The sequence below is a fragment of the Coenobita brevimanus genome, chromosome 40 (genome assembly GCF_032717465.1).
Source record: "Coenobita brevimanus isolate Jiangsu-jjx chromosome 40, ASM3271746v2, whole genome shotgun sequence".
Classification (NCBI taxonomy): domain Eukaryota; kingdom Metazoa; phylum Arthropoda; class Malacostraca; order Decapoda; family Coenobitidae; genus Coenobita; species Coenobita brevimanus.
In genome coordinates this window covers 37,647,354-37,666,385 of record NC_136993.1, presented here as the reverse complement: position 1 = coordinate 37,666,385, position 19,032 = coordinate 37,647,354, and the positions used below count along the sequence as shown (strand labels likewise).

Below are 19,032 nucleotides of genomic sequence, written 5' to 3'. Positions count from 1 at the left end.
TTTCACAATGTGTCCAATCAAACTCAAGATCAGCTTCTCGCTCAATAAAAGTTGCATTAATAGCAAAAATGAAATATAAATGACGCTTGAGGTGAAGAAATTGTTTTTTTTTTTTCTTATAAACTCGTTCTCTCAACGTCATAATTTACTCTGCAAGATATCTAGTATACAACCTGGCCAGTAACTTGCATTATGAACCCCAAACGCCGGTGGTTAACTGATTCGACTCTGCCACTCCAACAGCCTCACATCCTTCATGACGGACACATTACCGGAGGTGTGAGTAGATGAGCTCGAAGCAGAACACATGAAAACTAATTGCCAGGCCAGCCACGTAAACCACCAGTGTTCCCTGCAATGTGAGAGAATATACTTTTAGGAAACTGAAACATATTTAGTACATGTATTACCGGTTCACTTAATACAATATATATGAAGAGAGAGAGAGAGAGAGAGAGAGAGAGAGAGAGAGAGAGAGAGAGAGAGAGAGAGAGAGAGAGATGGATGAATGGATAGGTGGATGGATAGATGGATGGAACGACAGATAGATAGAGAGATGGATGGATGAGTAGAAAGTATGGCTCACGAAAGCACAGTGAGGAAGTTACCCATATATTGGAGAGGCTGAGTGAGGATCTGACGGCCATGGTTGTGGGTGGGTTGAGGCAGGTGGTCATGTTGGGGGTGTAGCTGTTGATCCAGTGGTCGTACATACCTGCTTCTCTCACTGTTATGATCCTGGAAACACGTGATTATGAATATGTTACCATAAACTTTTCACCTTAACTTGGCCCAGATTTTTGTCCTTTTGTAGCTTTGTTCACTTAACTACTCCTTCATGACCAGCACAGTTCTAGTGATAAGCAACTATTACAATTACGCATTGAAAATGCAGAGATGGCAATTTTAGGCCAAGTTAAGGTAAAATCAGAGTAGCCAACTGATAACCTATTCATCCAAATAAACTTTTTAAATATTAATTTTGATAAAGCCGAATTATCTTAATCATCTCAGGAGTAACCTACCAGATCAAGCAGATAAAACTGATGTATGATATAGCTGACCTGCGGCTGACAGCGTTGATGAGTGGGCTGTCTTTGGGCCCCGTCATGGCATGCATAGAGTATAGGAACTTTTCACGTGCTAGATAGAAGTCACACTTTCCTGTTGACACCAAGAAAATAATAAAATATAGGCAAAATTAGTACAGTGAATACTCTGTATGATCTTTGCGTTATATCTGTCAGCGGTCTTACGATTTATGAAGTAGAATTCTCGTAAAATACTGGATGATAAAAAACGTAATCATGGTCAACAAAATACAAGCCGGCCTGACGCTGAAACTACCAAACATTGTCTCGGAATAATGCTGTCTACAGTTCTTTTATTATGGGGTCCAATTTCTTAATCGTAAATAACAAAGGATCACAAGCATACTCCCAGGTCAAGGTCAACCTGAAATTGTCTGATGTCTCCCGAAGTATAATTAAAAAAAAAAAAAAAAATGCAATGGTTTTATTCTACGGCAATTGGGTTAAGATGACCTTTTTGTCCTTTGTTCTTGATACCGCTGAGCCATTTTCTGCAGCCTAGGTGGGTCCCTAGTTCATCACCTGTCATAGGTATGCCAGTGTATGGGCAAATTCATGATGCGCGCGCGCGCGCGCGCACACACACACACACACACACACACACACACACACACACACACACACACACACACACACACACACACACACACACACACACACACACACACAATCTCTGTCTGTCTGTCTGTCTGTCTGTCTGTCTGTCTGTCTGTCTCTAACCCGCCTGTCACTGAAAAGTCCTGTGCCATCATCATCTTGGTCACGTCCTCCACGTCCATTAGGGTGTGGTCACCCCTCCTCACTTTGACATCTAGGTTCTTCGTCACCTCAGAGGCGTGGACGGTTTGAAATCTACCTTCCTTTTGCAGATTATTTAGGTCACGGAAAACGCCACTCTCAGCCGTCTGAAAGTAGCACAATGACTGTCTTAAAGGCTGTAACTTTAGGGCCTAAGTAATCCAAACTGTAACTGCACATATTTTAATGTTATGTCCTCGATCATGTACTTATTTCGTGGAAAGCACTAATTTTAACCACCTGGAAGTAACGAAATGAATGCCTTTGAGTGTGATTTATATACTTTTTCTACAATTACCCCAGAACCAGACATACCGTAACATAAATTCCCCAACGGTGTTAATTCATATTAACTCTGGAAGAATAACCCGTATAATCTGTTTGTGTTGTTGGCATATGCCTTTTCACTGTCCCCTGCAGTAAGTCTGGTATTGAGAAATGGCTTGCCCAGAACATGACCTATTGATATGGAATATTTTTAATTTTCTCCATATATCTTGGGCCGCATGATCAGACAATTTACCTCAGAATATATCCGAGTCTTGCCATAATCACAGTAGGTCCGTCGACTGAGAAAGCCAAGAAATACACTTATGTGCAATGACGTTTATGTGCTACTATATAAGCCTTCAAGGGGTAAATGCTAACCTGAATAGTGTAAGCCTGATTAGTTCCCTTCTGCACTAAAAATGTAACAGGGTTATCGACCACGTCCCTGAGAGACTGTATGGGCATTGGGATGTGTCTGACAGCCAGGAGGGACACCAGGTTGCCTGAATAGCTACGTGTCAGCACCACAGTTGTCAGCATCCACACACCCAACACCACACGCTCCCATACCCACCATGTCCTGACAGGACTGACATCTGAAATAAGCACATGATTTTATTACAAATTAAGGCATAACTTAGTTATTACTACACTCTGATATTCTCTCATGTGGTTGTGATTACTTACTGTTTTTGTAACCATTCATATTGTTCTGGTTCTGGCATCACTTCCATAATGAGTTATGTATCACACTACTTTTACGTGTTATATACATCGATGTGTTTATTCATATTTAATGAATATGTATTGTAGTGTTGAGATGAATACCCAAATACATCCTCTCCCTTAGAGAAGGCCAGACATGCTAAGGCTTGCGGTTTTAGACGTAAACAGGGAGAATAAAGGAGGGGTGAGGGACGGGCATAAATTCTGTATACATCTCAGTCTTGGGGAAATAATGTGTTACTACTACATATACAGTTAATACTGCCTTATTGAGATGTATGGTGTGCATGGTAGAGTTGTAACTCATACCTACTCATGTATATATCTCCCTATGTCTGAAAGATAGTGGGATCTCTTAATTCTGCTGACCTGTGCTGGTTCCCAAGGCTGGGCAGTGAGGCAGTCAGATCACTTCAAGCTCCTATCAGAGACGCTCCATTCCGTTACTTTCTCTTGTCACAACTGTGTCTTTCTGTGGCATAATAAAGAGGGGGACACATACCTGCTCCTGTTTTTCTGATTCACCTGACACGCTACCTGCTCCTGATTCACAGGCTCATCATCATCAATGTCGGTGGCTAACTGTGGAACTTCAACAGAGCCTATGCCGGAAACATATAATTGGTGGCCTTGTGCTGGAATATGAAAAGTGCCGAAAAAGGGACCCTAGCTTATGTGAAGTGAGCAACCCTTGGAACCGATCGTGTTGCATCTTAATCTCAGGTGAATAATAGAATATCAAAGAAAATTCCACTTTTGCAAAGGGACTAATTGCAGAGTGAGGTAAAGGATAGAACAGTGAGAGCAGGAAAATTGGAGTAGTGAAACTCGTTTTCTCAAGACTTGCATCTCTGTCTCTAGCGAGATCTGGCAAGATATCTTTCTGTGATGAGGGAGAAACTCAAGGCCTGTGCTGAGAGGGGTGACATCATCCTGAGAGGTGAGGCGCATGAGAGGGTGGCAATCAGCTTGAGGCAAGCGTGGAGGCTATGTGTCAGCGTGGCTGGAGCGAGGAGACCTGACGAGTGTGTGCGATTTCTGTGGAATTGCAGTGCGAATCTGTCTGGATTTCATCATCATCTGAATACACCTAGGTTAGTGTACATGCATATCATCCACAAGACACACACTTTCCTATCAGCACATGGTAGTATAGGAAATGTGTGAAGATAAAGGTTTCTCAATCACCCCTAACATTATTGTTTTCTGTGTATCTTGTCTGTGTCCTGTTCTCTATTGTTAACCTCATAACTAATCTATTTGTGTCAGTCCATAATTTCCAGTCCTAGCCCTGTCTTGGTGGTGTGCAGACGTGTGTACCCCATGCCCCAGGCATTTGTGTGGCATTCTGGGCTATCCTTCCTACTCGTTGTGCAGTGTTAATAACATTAATACCCGGCAAGGTCAGTGTTATGGGCAAAGGCAAGCACAAACCAAAACCAAAACCAAAATGGGGTGCCAGCCCCCCGGTAGCACAACACAAACTGCTACTACGCCCAGTGCTACCCCCCCAACTGTTGTACGCCGTCACACACACTCCCCGCCAGACACTGGTGCCCCCCACACTTCAGCCTTGACTGTTGGTGATCCTGCTGCATCCAACAAACCTACTACTGGAACAATTAAACGCATCAGGCATGATAGTGCTAGTGGTGAAGATGATGATCCTAGTGCCTCATGCTTCCCTACAGAGGAGAGTGCTGAACTAGCGGTCACCTACCCCAACATCCAGGCACCAAGTGCCAACCACACAAAACGACCCTCCACCATAATTTCACACTCCTCCAGCCCTGATGACCCTGCTTTTGCCCTCACCATCAGCACCCCTCCTGTGGCCACATACCCCCCTCTCCGGCTCCCTCCTGTCATACCACAAGACCAATATGTGCGCCTGGCATTTCCCTCCACATGAACACCTGCTGTCTGTGGTGTCTGGTGCCAGCATGCGTCCACTCGCCCCCTCATCACTCAACACTCTGAAGCTGTTCGCCTCATGTCTCCAACACCTCCTAACATCTACATCCACAGGAATCATCCCGATCTCATCAAGACCATAACAATTGAGGGCGTCAAATTTGTACGCCATGATGCCCTAATTAGAATGAAGAAATTGCCGGAATACCTTGTGAAATGCATGGCAACTGACTGCTCTGTTACAGTTCTACACAATATACTTGGTGTCAAGCGAGCACGTCGCCTGTACAACTCTTTGGGAGAACCCATCAACCATGCCATTGTTGTATGGGAGGGAGAAGACTCCCCCCTCCCGAATACTGCTATGAGCTATTCTTTCCCCCACGTACCTTCGTAGAGGCCAAGCCATCACAGCCCTTGTGTTATTGCTATTATGAGTCCGGCCACATCTCACGCTAATGCCGGTCTGCAGAATGGTGTGGTATGTGCATTGGTCCCCATTCCACCACAACCTGCCCTGTCAGGCACTCTGCCATGATTCACTCTCCCAGTCCCTGTCCACCTGACCCTTACTCATCTGAGTTCCCGGAACTGCCTCTACCAACCCCGCCACCAGCCCCCACAGACCCCATGGCTGCCCACCCTCGTATCCTACATTCACCGCAGTTCCAGTGCCCTCGGTGTGGGCGTGTGGGCGTCACTGCTTGGCACCTGTATTGCCCAACTTGTCACTCACCCTGCCTTGCCCCTGCTCCTGCCCCCACCGCCACCCTTGCTCCCGTTCATCAGCCGATGCACCCTCCCGCCTCTGGTTCTACATCATGCCCCCCTCCCCCCTCTCCCTCAGTCCCTGCCCCTCCCCGTGTCCCACAACAAGCTGTTCACCCCTCCCCCCCTCATCCCCTCCCCCACCCCTCGGACCATCAACTTCAACTCCTTCAGCAACAGTATGAGGAACTATGCAGTCTCCTTTTGTATGTATTTTCTGACCTTAATATTCCCTCTATGCCTACCTTCCAGCTCCCACAAACCAACTTCCATGTAATTACCACACCTACTGTTATCCCTGCTCTTTCCCTCCCTCCCATCTCACTACCACCCAGCCTTGTCCCTCCACCTGTGTCCTAGCCTCACCCTCTCACACAAGCCTCCTCTGTCTGTACTCCCTCACCCACTCCTTTACCCCATACATCCTCGCATCTTTGCCACCCTCTCCCCTCCCCCTCCCTCCCTCCCTCTCTCCCGACAACCGCATATATGGGATCTCCCTCTCTCATGCCTTTCCACCCACTTTCCTCCTCCTTTCCTCCACTTCCCCAACCATCCATTCCCCAACTCTCTTATGACAGTTCTCCGTCTCCCCCCTTGTCCCAATGGCTCCCAAACCTAGACAATATTATGTGTTATCTTTGAACATACGAAGCATCCATCGCCGCTTGGCTGACCGTTCTCATTATGCTTCATCTCATCACCCAGCTGTTATCTGCCTTCAGGAGGCTTTCCCTCGCTCTCATCATCCCAGTCCCCCACCCAGGCTTCGGGGATACCACTGCTATCATACTCACTCTGGCCGAGGCCTGGTTACATACACTCATCACCCTATTCCTCACACCCTCATTACCAAATCACCTGCCTTTTCTCACTCCTCCCTTTTTCACTTATTTCGCCTCACTGTCAACGAAGCCTCTTTGTATATATGTAAGGTGTATCTCAGTCCAACTGGGGGTGACAACACCACTTTACTTACCCGCCACTCCTCACTTATCTTTTACCTGGGTGATTTTAATGCCTCTCATCCGTCATTTGGCGATTCCTGTGCTTCTTCCGCTGGTCATCGTCTCCATGACTTTGGCAATAACCATCATCTGCATTCATTCCCCACTCCTCATCCCACTCATGTTGGGGGAGGCTATCTCGATATCGTCTTTGGTAGCAACATGGTCCAATATGCTGTCACTGTTGACATTGTCCCTACTCTTATCTCCGACCACAATGCCATCCGTGCCACATATTCCATTCCCATACTTCACTCCCAGCACTGCCATGTCAGGAAAAAGATAAATATCCTTATTCAGCTGCAACCCATTTTCAAGGTCATGTTAACCACCTGGTTTGCCAGTCATTTGTTCACAACATCATCTGAACTATACACCTCCCTAGTTATCGTAGTACAAACGTTCTATGATTATTATGTGCTGCAAGTCAATCATACGAAAACCTCTGCTCGCCAGGCTGGGGAGTGGGTAAGGGACCTCCATCTACATGACAGCAAGGAGGAAGTGAAGTGAGCAACGGCTATGTGCCATGCTGACCTCACCGCTGACAACCTCCACTCCTACCATACTGCAGCCAGGTCCTCCCGTGACCTTAAACACAGTGTTCGCCAGGAGTATTGGCATGACTTTCTCCAGCATATTAACGCACACACTCCTCAATCTAAGGCTTGGCGGCTTGATGATAGAGTTGTTCTGTCACATAAGTCCCCCTCCCCTCCTCTCCACCACAATCCCCCCAATCTCAGCTGACATCCCTGCCTCCCCCCATCAAGGCTCGCCTCTCGGCTGCTAGCGGAAACAGGCTAGGACGTATTGCAGAGGCTCGCTCCACTCCCTCTCCCCTCAATGATCACCCCATCACCGGTGAGGAGTTGTGCTTTGCACTATTGCAAGGCACAGCAGCTGCCCTGGGTGATGACGGGATCACCTACGCCACACTCAGACTCATTGCTCAAGTCCCTGGTAATCCCCTACTCTCACTGTTCAACCTGAGTCTTTCCAAAGGTAGTCTCCCTGCAGACTGGACCTGTAGCACCATCATCCCCATCCCTAAGCCTAATTCCTCCGATTTCCGTCCCATTTCCCTGACTTCCTGCATCTGCAAAGTCCTCAAGAGAATTCTTTTAGCAAGGCTCCACGATCTTCTCCAGGACCAGCTTTCTCCTCATCTTTTTGGTTTCCTCCCAGGCCGAAGCACACAACATTGCCTTGCAGAATTATTCACATCACATCCTCCTCCTGTTCAGCCTTCACTGACCTCAAAGCTGCATTCGACATCGCAAACCGTGACATCATGCTTGACGAACTTGCCGACCTGGGTGTATCTGGCCACCTGTTCTGCTGGTTGGAAAGTTACCTGTCTCATCGTCACTGTCGGGTTCTGTGTTGTGGGCGGTTAATGATTATCGACTCTTCAATCTTGGCACGCCTTATGGTTGGGTACTTAACCCCATCCTCTTAAATCTTCTCATGAATAGACTCCTCCTTCTTTTAGGTCCTATCCCTGATTCCTCTCTGATCCTAACCTATGCTGATGATATCAGCATCCACTCACCCTCTCCCGTCACTCTCCAGTGTCTCCTCGTTTTGTTCAGGCAGGCTGCTTCTGCTTGTGGGTTAATTATCAACACTGCCAAAACCAAACTGTTTACACGATCCCCCACTCATAGGCTTGCTTGCACAACTATAACCCTCCTCGGCTCTCATCTCGGGGTAGTGCAGGATTATACATATCTCGGAATTCCCCTTTCTTCCCTCTTTAACCCCTCCCAGCATGTCTCCACTATCTGCACCTGCCTTCACCAGAAACTTAAACTCCTTGGCACACTCACTTGTGACTCGCATGGGGTCAGCATCCCCGTCGCTCGATCATTTTACCTGCTATATATTCGCTCCCTTCTTGATTATCATGCTATCCCTCTCTCCCTTGTCCCCCCAGCACAGCTCCAACCACTTGAAGTGATACAAAATTGGGCGATGCGCCTCATTCTTCATCGCCCCAGGTCTGCCAGAGTAGTTAACATGCTCCATGAACTCAATCTATGTCCCATCACCGATTGCATTCATATTCTTGGAGTCTGCTTTGCCACACAGTGTTTGACCTCATTTCTGTCTCCTGCTTCATCCTTTTTCTCCCAACTGGTTGACATTCTTTCAGATTCCATTCACCTAGGTCGGATCCGGCATACTCATTTACCAGGCCTGGCATTCTGGCTAAAACGAATTCGTTCAGCACTCAACTGTCCTCTCCAGCTTTCTGGCTGTGATCCCGCCAGCATCCATGCTGATCTTGTCACTCCCATCTCTACTGACTCTTTGCCCCCTACCTGGACACGTACGACTCCTGCTGTGCACTACACACCTTCTGCCACTGCTTCTGACCGCTTATCCATCCCCTCACAGCTTTCCATCACTGAAACCCTTCACTCCATAGCCCGCACCTACCCTTCCCCTCCTGTTCACATCTACACTGACAGTTCTGTCCTCGCTAACGGCCGGGCTGGAGCTGCTTGCATTACCTTTACTAACTCTGCATCCTCCCGTCTTCTCCACCTCCCACCGCCTTCCCAATTGGGCCAGCAGTAACCCAGTGTGAACTATCTGCTATACGCTCTGCCCTTGAGTTCCTTATCTCTCGTCACCTACCAGGTTTAATCATCAGCGATTCCCAAGCTGCCCTTGCCTTACTTCGCAACCTCCCCTAACGCTCCTCCCCCCTCTTCATCTCTCTCTACTCTCGCCTTCATCAGGCTCACGCTCTTGGTCTCAGTGTTTCTTTTATTTGGATCCCAGCTCATGTTGGTCACATCCGCCATGACCAGGCAGATCGCCTGGCCCAAGCTGCCTGCAGCCTCCCCCGAGCTGTCATCCGCTTCCCTGTGTCAACAACAATTGTCAGGAGAATCCTTGAGGAGTCCAGAGAGGACCTAGCCCTGCATACCGATGCTGAACGTCCCACTAGTGTCACCATCAAGCACTATGACACCTACCGTGGCGTGAGACACACCTATGGCAAGCACCTCAGCCACATCCGCTGCTGTGATGTGGCCGTCGCCAGCATTTGCCTTGGGTGTCGCTCCTCAGGGGAAATCATCGGACAACCGACCGCCAACAGGCCATGTAAACTCTGTCACAATCCAATGGATGAAGCATTATCACATCATATCGTTAACTGTCCAGTTATTGCTCCCTTTAGACCCCCTGGACTCTTGTTTTCTGCTTTGTGTACCTACTTCATCACACATCTTGATGTACTCGAAGACATTCTCCCCCTTCACCCCGACTTCTTTTCATTGTAATGCTCTGACACTAGGACAGTGATTGGGCATTAAGGTGTGTGTGTGTGTGTTCTTACCTAATTGTATCTTTACAGGAATGAGCCAAGCTCGTACTGTCCCGTGTCTTAAACCATACTTATCGTACATATCCTTAAATTTGTGAATTGTTTTGACACACACTATTTCATTCGGTAATGCATTCCAATGATCAATTGCTCTGTTTGGGAAGCTGAATTTCCTTACGTCTTTATCACCTCTCTTCTTATGCAGTTTTTTGCAGTGTCCTCTTGCTGATGCTTCCCAATATGTTAAGTAATCATTTATGTCTATTTTCTCCTTCCCTGATATGCATTTATACAGCATTATCATGTCACCTCTTTTTCTTCTCTCCTGTATTGTTGGTAGATTCAGTTTATTTAGTCTTTCTTCGTAGCTTAGATCCCTTAAGCTTGGTATCCATCTTGTAGCGGTCCTTTGAACTTTTTCAATCTTGTCTATGTGTTTTTTGAGATGAGGACTCCAGACTACTGATGCATACTCCAGGGTTGGCCTGATGAATGATGTTATTATCCTTCTTAGCATGTCTTCATTTATGTATGTGAATGCTATTCTCATATTTGCAAGCAGTGTATACATGTTCCGTACCTTCTCACTGATGTGGTCAGCCGGAGATGGTCTGTTATTGATAATCACACCTAGGTCCTTCTCTCTTTCTGATGTGTGTAGGGTTTTATTTCCTAACGTATAATCCCAATCAGGTCTTTTTCCACTTTTACCAAACTAGATTACATGACACTTGTCCACATTGAATTCCATTTGCCCTGTATTACTCCATTCATGAAGTTTATTTAATTCTTCTTGTAGTTCTTTACAAGAGTCTGTTAGTAATTCTCCTTTGTATTTTTGCATCATCTGCAAACATATTTAGATAGCTTTCATTTCCAGTGTTACTGTCTATATCATTTATATACACTAAAAACATGATTGGTGCCAGCACTGAACCCTGTGGTACTCCACTAGTCACTTCTTTCCATGGTGAGTAGTTTCCCCTTAGTACTGTTCTCATTTCCCTTTTTATGAGAAAATCTTGCATCCAACAAAACAGTTTGCCTCGAATTCCTCCTTGATGGTACAGTTTCCATAAAAGTCTTTGGTGTGGTACTGTGTCAAATGCTTTCTTGAAATCTCAATAGACACTGTCCACCCATCCTTCTCTTTCCTGCATTGTGTTTGTTACTCTGTCGTAGTAGCTCAACAGATTAGTAACACATGATTTTCCTTTTCTAAAACCAAACTGTCTTTCTGTTATCATATTGTGTTCTTCTAGATGATTTATCCAAGCTTTTCTTATAAGCTTTTCTAATACCTTGCTTACGACACTGGTCAGTGATACTGGTCGGTAGTTGAGTGGATTGTGTCTGTTCCCTTTCTTGAATAAGGGGACAATATTTGCTTTCTTCCACATATCAGGTAGTTTACCTTGACTTAAGGATTTCTTGAAAATTAAAAATAATGATTTACTTAACTCCTTTGCACATTCTCGTAGTACCCAACATGAAATTTCATCAGGACCACTTGCTTTTCCTCGGTCTAATTTACTTAACTCCTCCTGTATTACTTTTTCTGATATTTGTACATCTGGTAGTATGTGTGGGCATCCATGTTCCACATAGTCCCTCTCAAAATTTTTTTCATCTGTAAAAACTGATTGGAAATTCTTATTTAGTGCTTCATAAATATCTTTCTCCTCAGTATAGGTGATTCCCTCGTCCGTAATGGATTGTATTTTATCTTTTACTTTGGTATTGCTTCTGATGTAGCTGTAAAATTGCTTCGGTTGATCACTGTTTTTATTTATGATATCCTCCTCAAACTGTTTTTGGACTTCCCTCCTTATTCTTGTATAATCGTTTCTTGCCTGTTTGTAATTATTATATGCCCTTTCACTATTGTGTCTTCTGTATCTATTCCACAACAAATCTCTTCTTTCTTTTGATTTTTTAGATTCTGTATTGAACCATTTCTGTATTTTCTTATCTGCTTCTTTGTGCTGTGGGATGTATTTCTGGACTCCTATTTCATAAAATTCACAGAATTTGTTATATACAGCATTTAAATCTTGTCCTCTAAGCTCATTTTCTCAATCAACTTCTAAGAAATTATTCTTTAGGTCATGATAATTTCCCTTTTTATAGTTTAGACTCTTTTTGTAACTTTCATTGCTGTTAACTATGTCATAAGCTATCCTGAAGTTGCAATTTAGTACTGCATGATCGCTTTTGCCGAATGGTGGGTGATATATTAAATTGTCAATATCATTTTCTTGCCTAGTAAATATGAGATCTAGCATTGAACGTACATCAAGTCCTCTTTTTCTGGTGGTTTCCCTCACATGTTGCGTTAGGAAAAACTCTTGCACGAGATCCAGGAGATTTTGGTCCCAACAGCTTTCTTGGGTAATTATATCTAGAGTATTCCAATTTTTATTTGTATTAAAATCTCCAGTTAATATAATTCTTTCCGATTTCTCTTCCATTTTATGTAGTAATGCTCTTAAACTCTGAATTGTACTCTCTGCCAAGTCCTCATATTCGTCTCTTTCCCATGTGTTTGATCTGGGTGGCATGTACATATTGGCTACAATTACTTTCCCTTCAGATGTCTTGATCTCTTCTGCAAGCAGTTCTACTTGTGATAGTATATCTGGTTTTATTTCATTGACTTTTAGATTTTTCGTAGTTAATATTATAATTCCTCCTCCTTTTTTTAAATTTCTATCTCTTCTCCATATTGTATATTCCTCTAAGTATAGTATGTCATTTGATATCCATGGTGTTAATTTTGTTTCAGTTAGGCATATTATATGTGGTTCATTTTCTCTGACATAATCATTCATCTCTAAAAATTTAGATACCATTCCATCCACATTTGAGTACATCAACTTCATCATCTTGTTTATATACTTGTCATGACATGGTTCTACTACCTTCCTCCTTTTTATTCCCTCCTGGTTATGTACCACTTTCGTACCTGCAGTCCTATTACTTTGTAAAAAAATGTGTTCTTCTCCTCCTCTGATCTTCCCTCATTTTTTTTTTTTTTTTTTTTTTTTTTGCTTCCTCCCACTTCTCTTTCAGTAATTCCAGTTCCTTTTGTGTTAGGCATCCTTTTATCCATACATTTTTGAACTCCTCTTTTCCCATAAGATTCTTTGCATTTTTTAGTATCTCCTCCACAGTGTTTACACTCTGGAAAGTCACCTTTAGAGGTCTTGACTTGTTTTTCTCATATTTCCCTAACCTCTTGTGTTCCTCTATGTCTTTACTACAGATTTTCTCTGTTACTTCTTTCAGTAAGCTCATTACATTTGCCATCTCCTTTTTGTCTCTTGTGATCTTGTTTTTTACTTCTTCCTCTTCTATACCAGTTATTATTATAGATTTGTTGATATCTACTGAATCTCTGACTAACTTTGGGTTGTTTTGGAATATTCTTTTCACTTCCTGTTTAATGCTTTTTTCTTCCACCCTTGTTTCTAAGTCTTTCTTTACTTTCACAATTTCAGCATACTTGGTTTCCACATCATTTTTGTAGCTTTGCACAACTTCATTCACCTGTATTATCTTCTCCACAATATCACTGCTCTGGTCTATCAGACTGCTTACTTGCCTAATTGTCTCCGTATCATTTTTGAACTCTTCCATAATACTCTCGTGATTGACTACTGTACTTGCCATTTCACTCATTTTCCTCCTAAGTGTACTCAATTCCACTGTTAATTCACTGATGGTTGTGTCTTTCTTGTTGACCTCCCTTCCTAGTTTTTCTATTTCTTCCTTTTGCAAGTGCATCTGCTTCTTTATTTCATCAATTTCATTTTTGAAAGCCATCTCTAGTTTGTGTACACGTTCAACCAGTCTGTTGTGAGTCTCCATTTCAACCAGTTCTTGGTAGAAATCATCATCTTGCTTTCTACCTTTATCCCTTTTCTTTTCCAAATTTGCTTTACTAAAGTATGTGTCCATTTTGCAATACTAAAAGTACGGAATACTTACATTCCCTGGGGCCTTTGTAGTCTAAACAAACATCAGCTGACTGAACACATTCTTTCGCCACTCGGTTCTCTTTTCTGTTTAAACAAGTCTTGTTTAAACTTTTTTTTATTTTTATTTTTTTTTATAATAAAAAAACATTTAGTCTAACCTGGTACAGAGCTTGACTCATATAAAGATACTAATTAAGGTAATGCCACTGGCCGTGCTGGCTCGGTGGAGCGCCGTCGGCGAACGTCTTCACTGCTTGGTGTCTCCCGTGTGTGTGTGTCTGTGTGTGTTGTCCACGCACATGCGCACACATCAGGTGGATGTGCATGTAGTGTCCTAGTACTGGGATTTTGAATCAAGAGTTTATTTTATAATGCATATCATGTTTTTTTTCTCTATCTACCCACCTGTGTGTGTGACTATGTATATGTATCTACTTAGGGTGTATATGTATACATTTGTCTCCCTGTCTATGTATATATGAATATACCATATAATTATATGTGCATGTTGCATATCAATATGTATGCACGCCAGTACACATACCCATATCTTTATACATACGTACCTATCTTATACATGCTGTATGTCTGTTGCTACATCTGCATGAATATATACATATATGTATAGATATATACATACATGTGTGTGTGCATATGTGCCTCTCTCTGCTTATGTATGTACATACGTGTGTATCTATGTACCACTTCACTAATATCAAAATTTGTAATGATAATTACTGTGCCAACTTTGCACCATGTATGTATCATTGTATGCCTTTTGCTCATTATTGTGCTTGTAATGATAATTCCTTCTGTACCTTCTATGCCCTGTGACACCGATTATGTTTTCCTCATGCACCCCTCCCTGCTTGGCCTTCAGGGACAGTGCTCCCCAGAGTGTTGGGGCTTGTACTGAACGGTTAATAAAGAACCTTAATAAAAAAAAAAAAAAAAAAACATAACTCCCTGTGACTGGAAAGGGAATAGTTGCTGGTAAAGATTAGATGGATAGGCTGAGAAGGTTGGGACGAAAGATTAAAAAGGATAAGAAACAACCAACAACTGAGGAAGGAGCTGTCTCTTTAGAAGTGGTACAGTGGGAATTAGAGTTTGGTGAACCAGACTTAGAATCAGACTTAGACTTACATGAGTGGAGAGCAGAGAAATTGGAATAAAAATGTACAAGTGTTGGATAGTATGAGTGCACGAAATCTTGGGGATAGACTTGAAGGTAGCCAGGAAGCTTCTGAGCAACTAGGTACTGGGGAAGACTTGATTGTTTTGCGTTTGCGTTCTGGACGTACATATCAAACAGTGCCTGAGTGTCAAACTAGTTCCGAAATGTCCACTGGTCCTACTGATGAAGGCACTCCTAATGCAGATGAGACTCTGAACATTGGAGCAGAACAGTCAACAGCATCACCCATGTAACAAATCCACAAAATCCACTAAGCTCTGAAATTAATCCAACCACTTACGTACCCACTTTTTCCTCGGGCATGTTTAGCACCCCGCAGGCTTTTGGACAGCAGGGGCAGTATCATTTGTTTCCTCATGCTCCGTATGCTAATCCTTGGGGCCTCAATACTAACAGTGCTGGCATGCAACCCATGTTAACAGTCCTATATGGCATGCGCCTAATATGGCAACTACTAACCTCACTACTGCTAGTTTACCCCAAACTTTACCACCTGTAGCGCCAGTTAGGCAATCTCAGGGACCTTCCATTGCCTAGTCACCTTTGAACTCAGCATAAAGGTGTTGCCTACAGCACAACCAACTATACAGTTTAACTGGGAAGATGACTATGACATACATAGGCTCCTAAGAGACTGTGAGACTCAGATAAATAGATTGAAGCTTGCTAGTAATGGGGAGAAAATTTGGCATGCTAAAGCTCATATTGAGCCGAATTCCCAGGCAGCTGAAATCCTTCAGGCACTCTATTTGCAAACCGGACCCACTGCTCAGGAATATGAGAGGTTTAAGGAACCCCTTATAAATACATTCGAAAGAGACTGCTATGTGCCAGATGCGTGTGTGTTTAGAATGATAAATAGGGCACAGCAGTATCCAAATTGTACTGAAGGCCAAGCTCATGCGAAGGCAGGCAGATGTTATGTGGAAGCTAGCAAAGCTTTGGTAACTTCAGGCTGGGGAGACATAGTTGAGGGATTGTCTTATGTCAGTTCAGGTCGTCTCTTAGAGTACCTCCAGTACTTGCTTTGTTTGGCCCCTGCTAGGCGAGATAGAGTACTTAGGCAGGCGAAAAGACCTCCTGAAGTAGTCCTTCATGACTTGAACTTCAAGTTAAAAGCGAAGGTAGGTGAAGGAGAGGGTGGAAGAACTGTCTTAGCTGTGAAAACAGAGAAACCAAACCCTGCTGGTAAGTTCTGTACTTTGTGCCATAAGGCTGGTCATCTAGATAAAAAGTGTTGGAAGGCTAAAAAGGCGGCATGCCAAGCAGCCAAGGCCAACACAACTGCCACGTCTGAGTCTAGTACTTCTGGTAAAAGCAGTCAGGCAACAAGCAACCAGGTAACCAGTCCACCACAACATAACCAAGCCAAAGCTATAAAGCCAAAGGAACAAAGGTGGTGTGTCATACATGGGCAGTGTCCTCATTACTCGACTATTGTCCCATTGTCATTGCCAATAGAGAGCAACTAGATAACATGGCGAATTCGGAGGAAGCTCAGAGCCGCACCCAGAAGTAACCCAAAAGGTCATGTAGTCCACCGATGCGTGTGTGTCAGCTATAAAAAAGGTGGATTTATTGTCAATTCCATGGATTATAGGGAAAGGCCAGATGTCCTTGATAGTTGACACAGGGGCATGTGCAAACATTATATCTAGTAAAGCTCTAGAAAGGCTAAGACAACTGATGCCTCATGCACATTGGACTTTATCAGAACCCAATGTGATTTTGACAGGTGTGACAGGGAGTAAAATGAAGATCGTAAGCCAGGTACCGTTGACACTGAGGGCAGATAAACGATCTTCTGTATTACTCGCTACATTCTGTGTGGTTGGGGACTTCCCTCTGCCAGCTGAGGGGTTATTGGGCTTTAAGTCCATGGATGTGTATAATGTGATTATACAACCTCAGAGACATTCCATTACCATTAATGGGAAGGAGTTTATGGGCCTTGTTCCCTCAGCAAACAAAGCTGGAAATAGTGGCGTCCAACAAGGAACCATTCAACCGATTGTTACCCCAACAGATGTAACATCAAGGGAATCGCCAGACGAACACAAAACAGAGGGTATGGGCTGGAAGCAGGTAAAGGCTGTAGTGAGTGGGAATCACCACTTGCCCAGTTGGACTGTCTGCAAAATTCCTGTCCAAGTACATGATGTGTCGCTGGGAAATGATGTGGCATGCTTACCGGAGACAGTAAAACATTAGGTATTGTCGCTGAAGTCCACCCTGAGCAGTGACGGACAAGACCAGACGACACCCGTCTTCATCACAAATATGAGTGGTGGCACAGTTAAGCTCAAATGGTTGTTATGTAGGCGACTTGATATGCTATGATGCCCCCTTAACGAAAGTCGACGATGTACCAGTGATCTCTCCAGTAGTTACATCGCGAACAATGACTCAGTCGGAATCTACACGTCTAGGGAGAGAAAGTTTGCTAGGGCAATACGTGAAGATAACAGACAATGTTAACCAAAAGGTGCGATTACAAGCACTTCTTAAAGAATTATCCGATGTAGTGGCATCTCCAGGAGAACCGCTGGGTAGGACTGATAGGGTGAAACATCATATTAGTTTGTACCCGGGTACAAATCCGATATATGTGCTTGCATACCGTCTACTGCACAGCCAAAGGAAAGCAGTGGAAGAGGAAGTTGAAAAGATGCTTCATGATGAAGTCATCCAGGCTTCTTTCTCACCTTGGAACGCACCGCTCTTTCTGGTGCCTAAAAAGGACGGTGGTGTGAGACCTGTTATGGATTTCCGGCAAGTGAGCAAGGTAACCATACCGGATCATTTTCCGATTCCTCCTCTCAGAGACTTACTACAGTCCCTGTGTAAGGGGTTTTCACCTGCCTGGATCTAGCATCAGGGTATTGGCAGGTGGAACTGACCAAAGAGTCTCGTCCCATCACTGCCTCTAGCACCCACCATGGGCACTTTGTAATATCCAGATGCCTTTTGGATTGAGTAATGTTCCCTTGACATTTCAGAGGATGATAAATTAATTATTTGGTGACATGTTAGGGAACGACGTCTTGGCATATCTAGATGACTTGATAATTGTGAGCAAGGACATGGACACTCACTTTCATTTAAAATGAGTGATGGAAACATTAAGGTCTGCGTGTCTCAAAATCAAGCTGTCAAAGTGTGAGTTCCCGAAGTCATGTGTTAGATTTCTAGGGCACTTAGTCGAGGGTGATGGCATTAAGGCTCTTCCGGATAAGGTTACTGCCTTGATAAATTTCCCTACATCCAAGTCCAAGGCTGACGTTCACTTGTTTTTCGGGCTCACTGGCTTATATAGGAGTCTTGTCCACAGATATGCTGCTATCGCATCGTCGTTAACGGCGCTACTGAAGAAGGATGCAGCATGGAAATGGGGATTATCGGAAGAGAAAAGTTTCAACGACCTCAAGAAAGCCATGACTGAAGCTCCTGTGTTAGCGTTCCCTGACTACACATACATAGTGAACTATGGAAAAAATTAAAAGCCTCAAGAGCAGAGACGATGGCAAAACAACACAAAGGTAGTCAAGAAAAGACGCTGGAGGAAAGCCAGAAGGTGATGGTCCAGAATCTTGAAAGAACTTCTAAGCTCAACATTAAGTTCCATGGGCCATGTAGAATTATGCAAAGAGTGCATGGACATGCCTAAAAAATAAGGAATGATGCGAGTGGGAGTTAGGAGATAGTACATGCTGACAGGATTAAGCCAGTAAGTCAAGAGCTAGGCCTAACTAACCAATCATCTGATGTGTTGTCCCCCCTGTCTTCTTCGTCGCAGTCCCTGTCATCATCTGTACCTGTCCTTATCCAAAAGTATCACAGCAAGCTACTATCCCACAGCAAGGGCGATTAAGGGAGTATCTTCTCTTGCAGAAATGTGGCTGTGGCTTGAACTCCTCTCGCATTGCTTCAGGTGGAC

At 44.0% G+C, this 19,032-nt stretch overlaps 2 protein-coding genes across 2 annotated transcripts; one reads left to right on the top strand and one right to left on the bottom strand.

The window, feature by feature from the left end:
- Positions 1-268: 268 nt before the first annotated feature.
- Positions 269-4,232, bottom strand: LOC145397046 (glutamate receptor 2-like). The gene is made up of 7 exons (XM_080270261.1): positions 4,206-4,232; positions 3,388-3,467; positions 2,538-2,739; positions 1,816-1,996; positions 1,065-1,164; positions 609-738; positions 269-352 (listed from the first exon to the last, which is right to left on the bottom strand). Exons 1-7 carry the CDS (start codon positions 4,230-4,232, stop codon positions 269-271), a joined length of 804 nt encoding a protein of 267 aa, XP_080126387.1.
- Positions 4,233-18,208: 13,976 nt separating this feature from the next.
- On the top strand, positions 18,209-18,595 carry LOC145397045 (uncharacterized). The gene has a single exon (XM_080270260.1). It carries the CDS (start codon positions 18,209-18,211, stop codon positions 18,593-18,595), a length of 387 nt encoding a protein of 128 aa, XP_080126386.1.
- Positions 18,596-19,032: the final 437 nt, after the last annotated feature.

What these genes read in the sequence shown, in the direction of transcription:
- LOC145397045 (XM_080270260.1), top strand. Translation starts at nt 18,209, where the DNA reads ATGGAAACATTAAGGTCTGCGTGTCTCAAAATCAAGCTGTCAAAGTGT.
- LOC145397046 (XM_080270261.1), bottom strand. Translation starts at nt 4,232, where the DNA reads ATGCCACACAAATGCCTGGGGCATGGG. An exon ending in AATCAGAAAAACAGGAGCAG is followed by an intron (nt 2,740 to 3,387) that starts GTATGTGTCCCC and finishes CAGTCCTGTCAG; the next exon opens with GACATGGTGGGTATGGGAGC. An exon ending in ATCAGGCTTACACTATTCAG is followed by an intron (nt 1,997 to 2,537) that starts GTTAGCATTTAC and finishes TGCTACTTTCAG; the next exon opens with ACGGCTGAGAGTGGCGTTTT.